The 12863-nt window shown below is 40.4% G+C and overlaps 2 protein-coding genes across 2 annotated transcripts in view; both read right to left on the bottom strand.

The window, feature by feature from the left end:
* cul4b (cullin 4B) overlaps positions 1-12863 on the bottom strand; it is a 37969-nt gene that overhangs the window by 9570 nt on the left and 15536 nt on the right. The gene's annotated exons all lie outside the window — the stretch shown is intronic.
* LOC129162887 (interaptin-like) lies at positions 8532-11825 on the bottom strand. The gene has a single exon (XM_054739175.2). It carries the CDS (start codon positions 11591-11593, stop codon positions 8741-8743), a length of 2853 nt encoding a protein of 950 aa, XP_054595150.2. The 5' UTR covers positions 11594-11825; the 3' UTR covers positions 8532-8740.

Consider the following 12863-nt stretch of genomic DNA (forward strand, 5'->3'; position numbering starts at 1 on the left):
CTCAGGGGGCTTCCAGTCATTCTCGGTGATGATCCATCTGCCTTCTTCAAGGCCTGCTTTGTAAGGAACTTACTTTTTTACCTATCGTCACGCCATTCCCGCGTTACACGTTTAATATTTTATCCTCATTCCCCCCTATGTCCCTTCTGCTCTCTCTGCCTTGCTGTCTAGCTCCCATTCTCGCTCTCTACAATTTTGGGTTAGAATTACTTTTTTCTGTTATTGTCATTAATTAACTCTTTAGGTGCTACAGTTGCTTAAGAAAATATTATTCATTCAAAATAATATTCATTAAATACGTTTTCATATCATTATATGTAACAGGTTGAATGTGGTTAGTTAAAGGCATACTGTAAATTTGAAAAATCATTATTACTCAAAGTTTGAAATCGGAGGAAATTTACATTTCTAATTGGTATTTAGTGAGGCTATCGGTTTGCAGTCAAACAGTCAGTTAATTCGAGGGAATTGAAAATTAGCCATTTTTCCATGAGAAATTGGTCTTATCCACCAATCTATTTTATTAAGTACTTGAAAACCCAGTTATAATGTGAAAGCCAAATGAAATGGAATATTTTTTGGACAATTGTGTCATAACAGGTATCCGCTTTTTTCTTTTATTTTATATTTTTTTTAAACAAAATTAGAGAAATGAAAGTCTGGAAGAAGAAATGTGATTTAGTAGTTCAAACAGCAATGCTTATGTTCATTTATATTTGAGGAAACTACCTCAAGTTTGGTGAGTATTCATAACGATGTTCTCAATAAAAATTAAAACATTGAAGTGATTGGCTGTCAGTTATAAAATAAATGGAATAGACCAAAAAATCGATATTGACAGGTAAGGTTGTCTGAAGATCTGTGATCAGCCAGAAAACTGCAATCGGTGCATCCCTACCTGTCACCATTAGCTTTGTTTTGACCACCCCTGTTAGCCCTATCATGTACCTTCCTTCCCACCCTGGATGTGGTGAAACAAAGTATTGGGCATAATATGTGCTTCTTGGTGACTGTCGAGGCGAGTTGGACTCTGCGCCCAAAAAAGCACTTCACTTTGTTGTTTCTTGGACAACTGAATTGGGATTATTTCTCTTTAGACTCTGAGTCGCCTATTATTTTTAAGACCCACTCCAATGAAAATCTTTTTTTCCTGTTTCTAACATATTTTTTTTGCATTTTTATTTTTTTCTATATTACATATGTCAAGAAAATTAAGTTCAAAATTGCATTTGAGTATTTCTGCATTCAAATTGCAGGGAATCTGTAGCAGACCAAAAAAGTAAGTAAACTTTAAGTAGACTGAACTTATTGGGGTTTACATTGTACCTGAGAAGTTGAGTTAACTAAAAGGATGGTGGGGCATTGGTTAAACTAATTATCTTAAGTTAATGTAACTTTTGTTATTAGTATATTCAACTTAAATCTTTAATTTAATCCCATTAAGGCCTTAAGTACATTGAACATACTCAGCTGCATCAATTCAACTAATTCTTCATTACTTAAAAAATTTAAGGCAACGGGTTACCTTGGTTTTTTTAAGTAGACTGAACTTATCGGGGTTTACAGTGTGGCAATAACTATAAATGACATTATTATAGAAAGAGTGTACGAAAATACATTTCTGGGTGTAATCCTTGACCACAAATTATGTTGGAAACCTCGCATAAAATATGTTAAAGGAAAGGTAGCACAGAGTATTGGAGTGTTGCGGAAGGTAAGACATTTTGTGATTCAAAAAGGCGTTGTATACACTGTACTGCACACTGATAGTACCATACCTAACTTATTGTGTTGAAGTGTGGAGAAACATCTATAAAACCACCCTATATGCACTTTGTACGTTAAAAAAACGAGCCATAAGGTTGGTCAGTCATGTGGGATATAATGAACACACAAATAGCTTGTTTATAAAATTACAAACTTTAAAGTTAAAAGATTTGATTGAATTTAGGACTGCATTATTTATGTACAAAGTAAATAAAAAAAAAATGCTGCCTGAAAATATTAAAAAACTGTTTGCAGAAAGACAAGGTAGATATAAGTTGAGAAGCTAATTAAATTTGAAGCAGCATTATGCTCGAACAAAATTGAAAAGTATGTGTATTTCAATTAGTGTGGTTATTTTATGGAATAGTCTTGAGGAAAGAATCAAAAAAGTTTAAACATGCTGCAATTTAAGAAATTATATAAAGAATTCATTTTTTCCAGATATAGAGGATCACTAATTTGTATAATGTACTGTAGTGATAATATGTATTAACGTTATTGTAATTGATGTTGATACTTTTGAGTTGTTGGGGTCTAGGGGTCCACCCTAGATTTGTTTCAGGGATGCAGAATTTCATCTATCAGCTAATAAATGATTTATGACTCTGAACAGGTGTCGTCAAAAACATGATGTTCTAAAAAACATAGAATCTATGTTTAGAATATAAATTCACCTTTAATTTACCCCAAACCCAAGTCATCAGGACGAGGGCTGAAAAACCATCCAACCATAGAAGAAGCCTGCTTTGTCTTTAACATACATTGCATGTATTGGGTCATGAAGGCTGTCAGGCTGATCAGGAGGGAGGCGCAGATGTACAGATGGTATGTTGTCTGTGTTCTATAACAGGACTTGGAAACCCTAAACGGTGCATGAAACCAGTGGCGGTTTCACCATTAGGCATACGTCGGCGGCCGCCTAGGGCCCCCTTGTGTTGGGGGGCCCCCTAGCCCTGACCGCCGACACCCCTCTGTTAATGCCACAATATTCTTATTACCAACCTGTCAACGCCGACGGGATTGGACATGCGCATTTCTCATTACCATAATTCCTGAACCGTTCCAAGATATCATTAAAGGGACTTTAGGGAGTTTTGAATTTTTATGCTCGCGATTGCCCCCTCTGGCCAAAAGCGTAACAACAGCTTCAATAGGAGGCTCGTGCACGAGGCGCGCATGCTGTACGTGTACACTCCTTAACGAAAATAACAGCTGAGACGAAGCTCTGTGAAGCTGACCCCCGTCAGCTTCACAGAGCTCTGAGAGCTGACAGTCCCGCGCGTGTGTGTGTGTGTGTGTGTGTGTGTGTGTATGTGTGTGTGGGTGGGTGGCCCGGAGGACAGAGGACAGGAGAACACGCATGCTCAGATAATTCCATTCCCTTACTTGAAAACTGTTCCAAAATGAAAGTTGAAGCCACATCTTTTTTATGTTTGAATTCAATGCCGTTCGGCGAGTCTCAAATAAAAATTTGGGCATCTTACTGTAAAAAATATATATAATTATTGTAAAAACGAAATTCTGAAACAACTATGTTCACATCAAGAATCAAACCCGGGTCTTCTGCACAAAAGCCCGACACTTTACTAGGCGAGCGAAATCGCCAATGGCATCTTTTTCATCTGTAACATTTATATCCTTGATGACAGCTGAAACAACGTTCAAAGAACGGTTCGGAGGGCTATGCCTGAGTGTGAACGCGCATGAAGCAGCCTGCGCGACCCGAGCAGCTCTCTTTTTCTGCGATTTTACAGAAAAATAGGCAATCACAATAAACATGCCAGGGCTCATTCTACAGGACCAGGGCATTGCAGGAGAATGTATTAAGAAGAAATTTATTATTTCTATACATGTTTTGGCTGTCAAACTTCCATAATGCCCCTTTAAATTTCAAAATGTGTTGAAAAGATTAAAAATGGGGCTTTTCGTGAATATACAATGCATTACGGTGGCCAACGGCATTCCCTGCCTTGAGCACAACGAATCACAACACAGATTCAGAGACGTGCGGAGTTTTTCATCCAAAATGCTCCGTTTTATAACTATTCAATGGCTGATCAGATTCAACAAATTCCAACGGTTCCTAAAAGTACATAAAAGCAGCTTTCCAATGATCTATAGCATGAAGCAATCAGAGTTATGGAAAATATCGCTACAAGGGGAAATCCTGCTGTACAGCCTGATTGAAAAGGAGCACAGCTCAGTGGTGAAAGTGGATAACGGAAAGGGGACGCTAATTAGCATAAAAAGCCAGCATGAAATTATGGAAATGCCTCAAAGAAACACAACACGATCTATTAGGTGTCCCAGAAGGCTTATATCTGAAGACAGTGACCACGAAGGACAGATCTCCTGTGAACCAGGGTATGAATGTTTGCTCAGTCTTTATTTTTTATTTTTTTTATTTGAACAACCCTCAACTATTTGCTAATTGTAAGATTCAGCTTCATTCTAGCATTATTTATATTTTTACAATAAATAATTATTTTTGCTAAAACAAAAGTTTTTGGTATAGCAGTGTACGGTGTGCAAGAGAAGCATCCCATGGCAGTGTGAGGTGTGCAGGACTCTGCCTGCAGCTGGAGAGAAACTGCTTCAAGGTCTACCACATCAAATAAAAACGTCTGAAAGTTTACAAAAATAAATGGTCTTAAAACTGCTAAAAAAAAGATACCAAGGTTCAAACTTTTTTAAGAATACAGTAGATGCATTACAGTTCAAAGTTTAAAGTGTTCATTCCAAATTGTTTGCCCAGTAATTTTGAAGTTCCTGTTCAGTAATAAATGTAAAAAATTCTAATCATTTTTTGCTTTTTTCACCTTTAAGCTGATTTTTTAAAGGCTTCAATACAAATAAATTCTAAATACAAACCATACACTGAAAGCTGAGGTTGTTCTGAAAAAAGGAGAAGAGTTACACACACTTTGCACTTTTTATTACAATTTTAAAGCCATAAGATTAAAAAAATACCAGGCGGCCCTTTTATAATTATGGTCATAAGAGGGTTATTAAGACACTGATGCACAAACAGGAAGTGATTGGTAGTCATTCCACTCCAATCCAGTTGGTGGCGGTAATGCACCAAATTGTTGTTTGCCAAGTCCCATAAGATCACAAATAATAAGAAGAAGAGAGGCGGGAGCGTTCGTAACAAACTCAAAGCGATAGTCAAAACATTAAGCATGAAACTGAGATATCCTAGTGGCTCCAATAAGAGAAAGAAGCAGCATGCTTCATGAAAGATTTTATTTTCACTTCTGAAAGTGACTTCGTTTTTCGATGTAAACATCAAAAGGAAGCAGAAAGGAAAGACAATGGAAAATGTTTAAAGGGAGGAAAACACAGACCAAAATGGAAAATAGAAAAAAAAAAACAAAGGCAAAAGTACAGGAGCACTGACAGGAAAAAGAAAGCAGAGCAAATATTGAAAGCGCTCAAAGGGAGGGAAATACAGGAAAAAAGAGGAGGACTAATAAAAAGGGAAAATAACTCATGTCAGAAAAATAACTCATGTCAGAAGAGCGGAGAGTTTCGCAAATCCAGTTAAAGGTAAGATTGTCGAAAATTTTGTGTAAGGGGCCCCATGTCTGTGTTCGCCTTGAACCCCCAAATTGCTAAATCCGCCACTGCATGAAACAACCGTCATCTGGTGCCAGAAAAACAGAACAATCTCTAAGTACTCATTAAAATGCATTTAAGACCCTCTACCTGTGCCAGGGTGGTGATTACGCACATTTACTAAGAAATCACAATGTAACTATAGAAACATTACTTGGTATGTATAGGAAACTTTTTACTGATTGGCTTAATGAACTGGGGCCTCATTTATCAAGCTTGCTTACACACAAAACGGGGTTGGAAAACTGCGTGAGCAACTTTCCACGCAAACTTTAGGATTTATGACAGAAAACATAGCGGAAAAATGTGCGCAACTTTAAGCTGACCAAGGACCTGGCTTATGCACATAATGGACATGGGCAGCACCTGCAGTGCTACTGCTGAGAAGATACAATTATGAAATCCAGCAGCATAATCTCTTTTACCACTTCGTTTTCACACAGACAAGACCCCCCCCCCGCACACACACACACATGCACACACACACAGCCTGAAGCGCAGAATACGGAATGCAGAAAATCAGCAGGGGGGCAGATTGAGACAGAATGTCATGCGTCTGTGACAGTGCGTGTCCTGTCACTGTGACCCGATTGATCATGCGCCCTGGCTAGTTGAACAGGGGAGATCTCTGTTTGGCTGACTGGTTGGCGAGTGTGACTTTCACTTGGGAGTCTGGGGATCGAATCCTGATTGGACCATTTTTTTTTATATCCGCCACAGATCTCTCTGAAGAATTCACAACATTGACGGCTTCAGCAACACTGTGCCACTCTGTGGATTTTCTTTTATTTGTTATGCAAAAGCACTTCCTTTCATTTCTCCACCTCACCCACAAGTACCTCAATTTCTGCTTCTGTGAAATTGCGCTTCCTTGATCTGCCTTGATCTACGGTCGCCATCGTCATTGGCGGAACGCTGCAACAGGCGGCTTATGTATATGCATGAGATCCACAAGGCACTTTGCATTGACTATTTATGGCAGTAAGTGGGCGTGGTGAGGGCAGGATGTGACTAAAATGCAGCTGAGAAACATTCTCGTTAGTCTCTGATTTATGAAGCGGAGATTGCGTGCAGCTGTGCGTACTCCATGTTTGATAGATCACAAACCTACTTGGGGTAAGTACTTTTTTTTTGCTGAGCTTAAGTACGGTTTTAGTAAGGATTCTACGCAATGTTTGACAAATGAGACCCCTGACCTGTATTGGAATGTTTACTGTGTGAAGTGCCTTGAGACGACTCTTGTCGTGATTTGGTGCTTTATAAATAAACTTGAATTGAACTGAATTGCTGATGGGAAAATCAGCCACAGCTGAGACTCTCCGACACACCCACCTGCAACAAGCTCAGTGGAGAAAAACATGAGGAGTCCATGTAGAGAAATACAGATCCATGACAGAACCGTGACAATGATCTTTAAAACCTATTAAATTAACTGGATTGATGTGAGATGTTTGATAGGAAGTATATTTTCATCGTGTTTAAACCCTCTGGAGGCAGGAGTTGCAGATTTGCAACGTTTAAGCCTACGTACCTGGTTACTCCACATACGTGTTTCGTGAGCATTTTTAACTCAGAAGTACCCCTGAAGGACTTAGTTGTTAGTCCTTTTATCAAAACATTTTGAGCCTGAGAGGGTTAAATGTCCTAGCGGGGAATTGCTTTGGAACACTCCCCAGGAGACGGAGAAGTCTGAGGGCAAATTGTCTCCGTCCGTGCGAGCGTGCCTCTCCCTCGTGGCGATGACGGAGAAGTTTAAATTAGGCTTAACGTGTCAGGATTTTAGGATTTGGGGTTGGGGGTGAACTGGAGCACCCAGAGAAAACCCCCACGCAGCACACGGAGACACAGAAATGATTGGATCGGTTGAGATGTCAGTTGTGCTGCGTTTTTTTTTGTGGTAATTTTTTCGTTTGTATTTTAGTACATGGTGGTGGAAGAAGCTACATCCTAGACACATAGTGTAAAAATTCTCTAATGTAGTGGCATTTTAAATCAAGAGCCAACCCATCTAAGGTATTGACTCTTATGGGCCATTCCCATCTGTACCTGGTCGGCCCTGCTTGGATAGCTCCAGTCGGCCCCACTTATTTTGAGGGTTAAATGTCCTAGCGGGGAATTGCTTTGCAACACTCCCCAGGAGACGGAGAAGTCTGAGGGCAAATTGTCTCCGTCCGTGCGAGCATCCCTCTCCCTCGTGGCGATAACGGAGAAGTATAAATTAGGCTTAACGTGTCAGGATTTTAGGATTTGGGGTTGGGGGTGAAATGGAGCACCCAGAGAAAACCCCCACGCAGCACACGGAGACACAGAAATGATTTGATCGGTTGAGATGTCACCTGTGCTGCGTTTTCTTGTTTTTTTTTTTCCGTTTGTATTTTAGTACCTGGTGGTGGAAGAAGCTACATCCTAGACACATAGTGTAAAACCTCTCTAATGTAGTGGCATTTTAAATCAAGAGCCAACCCATCTAAGGTATTGACTCTTATGGGCCATTCCCATCTGTACCTGGTCGGCCCTGCTCGGATAGCTCCAGTCGGCCCCACTTATTTTGAGCCTGAGAGGGTTAAATGTCCTAGCGGGGAATTGCTTTGCAACACTCCCCAGGAGACGGAGAAGTCTGAGGGCAAATTGTCTCCGTCCGTGCGAGCGTGCCTCTCCCTCGTGGCGATGACGGAGAAGTAAAAATTAGGCTTAACGTGTCAGGATTTTAGGATTTGGGGTTGGGGGTGAACTGGAGCACCCAGAGAAAACCCCCACGCAGCACACGGAGACACAGATATGATTTGATCGGTTGAGATGTCACCTGTGCTGCGTTTTTTTTCTTCGTTTGTATTTTAGTACCTGTTGGTGGAAGAAGCTACATCCTAGACACATAGTGTAAAACCTCTCTAATGTAGTGGCATTTTAAATCAAGAGCCAACCCACCTAAGGTATTGACTCTTAGTCTACGGAAACTAGAAGCTCTGATAAGCGTAATTGTTAGAGCTAAAATCTTTAACCCATTCCCATTTCCTCCTGCAGAAGCTCTTGAAGAACTACAGGTTAATTTTCTGCTCTTCTAAACTTTGAGCCTTTGTTTAACCTCTCGTGTTACTGTGTGTTACTACTTACTAACTTTAGATTGGCTGCTCGTATTATTTCCTCTGCCTGCAATCCTGTTCCTGCAGGTTTGCAGCATCTACTCTCTCACCCATTCAGTTTCTTCTCTCTGAAAATTTTACGTTTTCCTGATTCAAATTCTCTGTTTCCTAGTTTTAAAAAATCTAAACCCATGCCAAGCTCCCTACTTCACTTTTATATGGTTTTCTGATCTTCATTGGTGTTCTGGAAGAAGACGTCTCTAGTAGAAGTCGGATTAGTCCCAGCGGGATCCTAGGCCAGATGTAGAAGGCGTTGGCTCTTCAGCCTCCCATTCTTCTTCAGCGCTCCCATGGGCAGGCCCGGGGTTCTCTGGAAGCTCGTCGTTATCATCATGAAGACTGGGAACAGTTGGGTTCCCGTCACTGGGTACCTGGGTAGTCACTGTTTTTTCTAAATTCAGTTCCCCCAGATCTTCAGACACAGCTGTGGGACTGTCTGACTCGTCCTCCACAGGTGGCTGCTCGTCTTCGACGTTTAAAGATGCTTTCTGCATTTCTTCCCTTAGTTCAATCGTTTGTGTTTCATCATTATGAGGACATACTGCGTAGCCAGGGCCCCTGTATCGGGTACCAAGTAACAAGTGCCCTCTAACCCATTGCTGGGTACCAAGGTACTGGGTACCTAACAGGTATCCAGTTCCCAAGACATGGTCAGCCAGAGTTTGCGCCTCCTGATGAATCTGGGCTGAATCTTTTTCGTTCTCTTGAGAGTCCATCTTCTGTTCTTCTAAACTCTGATTCCCAGCTTCTAAATACTGGAACTCATCTAGGAAGCATTCATACTTTTCTTTATGCTCCTCTTCTGAATTTGTCGTTGTTTCTTCCAAACTCAGTCCCCTGAGATCATCATCATCATCATGAGGACTGTGAAGAGTTGGGTTCCCGTCACTGGGTACCTGGGTAGTCACAGTTTTTTCTAAATTCAGTTCCCCCAGATCTTCAGACACAGCTGTGGGACTGTCTGACTCATCCTCCACAGGTGGCTGCTCGTCTTCGACACTTAAAGATGCTGCTTCCAGCTCCTGCCCAATCTGATCTAAATGCCTCTCTTCCTCTTGAAGAAGCTGGAAACATTGTCCAATATGTCTGTAAATTTCGTCCATTCTCGCTTCAAAAGAATTAATTTCCTCTTGAGTCAAAAGTTCAACCCCTTCTTCCAGAGCTTGTTTCTCCTTTAAAAGGTGAGTTTCTGCTTCCCTTTTTTCCATAAACTCTAGTTTCTCTTCCTCCAGGTTTTGTGGGAGCGTTACTAAACAGTCTCTCTCTTCCTGAAGAACCCGTTGAATGTCTTGAATGACCTGCTCTGAGTTTATGTTTCTCTCTTCAGAGTCCGTCATCTGTTTGATGAGAGTTTGTTGCCTAATTTGGAATATTTCCAGCTCTTTTGCCTGTATTTCCTTATTCCCCTCTTCCGATCTGAACTTTGTTAACTGGAAATTTGTCTTTTCTTCCTCCAGAGTTTCTCTCTGAAGTCTCAGACCCTCCAGCCCTTCTTCTAAAGCAGTTTCCTTCTCTTTTAAGATCTTACCTGCTGCAGCAATTTCTTCCCTAAAGTCCGTCACTTGTGTTTCCAGACTTTGTTTTCCCAAATGCAAATTTTCTAATTCTTCCTGGAGTAATTTGTAAATCCTCCCTTGTTCCTTCTCTGATTCTGACTTAGTTATCAGGAAACGTTGTTTCTCTTCCTCCAGGTTTTGTCGGAGCGTTACTAAACAGTCTCTCTCTTCCTGAAGAACCCGTCGAATGTCTTGAATGATCTGCTCTGAATTTACGTCTCTCTGTTCAGACTCCATCATCCGTTTGTCTAGACTCTGTTGCCCAACTCGTAATTTTTTCAGCTCTTGTTGGAGGTAAGCCTGTATTCCCTTATTCTCCTCTTCCGATCTGAACTTTGTTAACTGGAAATTTGTCTTTTCTTCCCCCAGAGTTTCTCTCTGAAGTCTCAGACCCTCCAGCCCTTCTTCTAGAGCAGTTTCCTTCTCTTTTAAGATCTTACCTGCTGCAGCAATTTCTTCCCTAAAGTCCATCACTTGTGTTTCCAGACTTTGTTTTCCCAAATGCAAATTGTCTAATTCTTCCTCAAGGATTTTGTAAATCCTCCCTTGTTCCTTCTCTGATTCTGACTTGGTCATCAGGAAATGTTGTTTTTCTTCCTCCAGACTTCTCTTCTCAAGACTCAGAAATTCCAGCTTCTCCTTCAAATCCTGTAAACTTTCGTTGAAATCTTTCTGGAACCCTTCTGCTGTTTTCATTACCTCCAATTTGTCGTCCTGCAGATTTTCTCTCAGAAGTTGAACTTCTAGTTTGTCTTTGAGCAGAATCTGTCTGATCTGCTCCGATTCAGTCTGAAACTCAACGATCTGGTTCTGTAGAGTAATTTTCCCAGCGTTTAAACGCTCCTTCTCATCGTGGAGAGTCTGCTTTTCTGCAGTTAACTCCCTTTCTGTTTGTTCCTTAGATTCGATAAACTCTAATTTCTGTCTTTCCAGATCTCTTTTCAAGTTATTAATTTCTTCTCTTGATCTCTCTTTGCTTACCTGTAAAGCTTTCCATAAATCTCCGACTTTCTCTTGTGTCTTGTTCAAGTTTTTGGCCATCTCACAATTTGCAATTTGAGTTTCTTTAATCTTATTCCACTCATCTTGAATTTCTTGTCTTTGTTTCTGCAGTTCCCTGTTTTCCAGCTCAATCTTTACTCTGTGTTCGTCGAGTAACTGAGTTGAAACAAAATGATCTCTTCCTTTCTGAGAGTTCGTCTTTAGTTCATCAACATGATTTGTTAGTTTCTTTTGTTGATCCTCAAAGTGGCATTCTCTTTTCTCCAGATACTGCATTTTTGTTTCCAATTTCTGTCTTTCCTCTTGGAGACTTTCCCTGATGCGAGCTATGTTTTTCTCAAACGCATCCACCCTTTGTTCAAAGTCGCGTTCCTGGTTACCAAAAACTAGTTTTTTGACTTCCAGATCTCGTAATTCTCTTTGTAAAAGCTCATTCCTTTGGTCTAATTCAGCTTTATAAATGTCTGAAAATACCTCCATGTTTCCCTCGTGTGGTCCACCAGTAGCCATTGTAGGTCTGTTCAGGTCTAAAACCAGGCTGCAAATGAAGCTGTGCCTGCTTTATGTTTGCCCTTTATATAGGACTGCACTCTCCTTTATGACATCATCAAAGGAAGCTGATGCTGGCAGATTCCGTTCTCCTGACCATTATTATCATTATTTTTGTTTTCCCCCCCAGAACTGCGCTGCTCTGGGCGGCTGCATGTTGGAGTAGCTCTGTTGACTATATGTAAGTTTAGCCTTTTCTTGGACATTTTTTCTTCTAGTTTCTCAAGAAAAACTGTATTTTTTGGACACTTTACTTTTCTGTTTCTGGTGCTGTGAAACTTGGAGGATTTTTACTGCTATTTTTTAGCTTTTTTCACTTTTTGAACATTTGTTATGATACGTAACCATGGCAACAAGCTGGTTTAACATCGGGAGCAGCTGATTAACATTGGAAAGGCTGAAATAATACCTCAACTGAAGCCACAAATCCCAAATGAGCTAAAACGTAAAAAGCGTGGATGCAGAGCGGGAGCAAAACTGAGACAGTGAAAGAGGAAATTCAAACCATCTCTTCCATTGATCATAATGGGCAATGTGAGATCACTGGCCAACAAGATGGAGGAACTCCAAGCCCTTTCAAGGACTCAGCCAGAGTTTCGGCAGTTTCGGAACCACTGGAGGAGATAATGCAAAGGAGGATTCTCCAGAGAATCAAGAAAATTATGGACAACCCTGAGCATTCTCTTCACAAGACTGTCCGGCAACGGAAGAGTGTCTTCAGTCAGAGGCTTCTTCAGTTTCGCTGCAACACTGACCGCTACTGGAGATCCTTCCTGCCAACAGCCATTGTAATATACAATAACTCTTTGATGACTTGATTATTATTATTATTATTCTGAGCTACTACAGCAATCAATTTCCCTCTGGGATAAATAAATAATTTTTTTAATTGAATTGAATCTTTTTTTCTTTGTTGTTATAGTTCTGATTACAATTAAATATGCCCCCTGGTGACCTGTTGATGTTGTGGTGTTGTGGTCCTTATGCCTGATGCTTTGTACCATCAACAGAACATTTATCGTATGGATGTTTGTGCATATTTAATACATCTGATTCCTAGTTGTGTTGTAGAAGATCCTCCAGGTCTGGGTCAGTTAGACACTGGGACATTTACAAAATAACACTGATTATTATTTAAAAATATATACAATATTTTAGTCATATTCTTTGTTTTTGGTTGTCAGCTGAAAAACTCAATTATTTAAAGTATTTTGGCCATAAAATGTTTGAA

This window comes from Nothobranchius furzeri, chromosome 1, assembly GCF_043380555.1.
Source record: "Nothobranchius furzeri strain GRZ-AD chromosome 1, NfurGRZ-RIMD1, whole genome shotgun sequence".
Taxonomy (NCBI): Eukaryota; Metazoa; Chordata; class Actinopteri; order Cyprinodontiformes; family Nothobranchiidae; genus Nothobranchius; species Nothobranchius furzeri.

Bases quoted from the DNA above. Each gene is read 5' to 3' on its own strand.
- LOC129162887 (XM_054739175.2), bottom strand. From the start codon at position 11,593: ATGGCTACTGGTGGACCACACGAGGGAAACATGGAGGTATTTTCAGAC.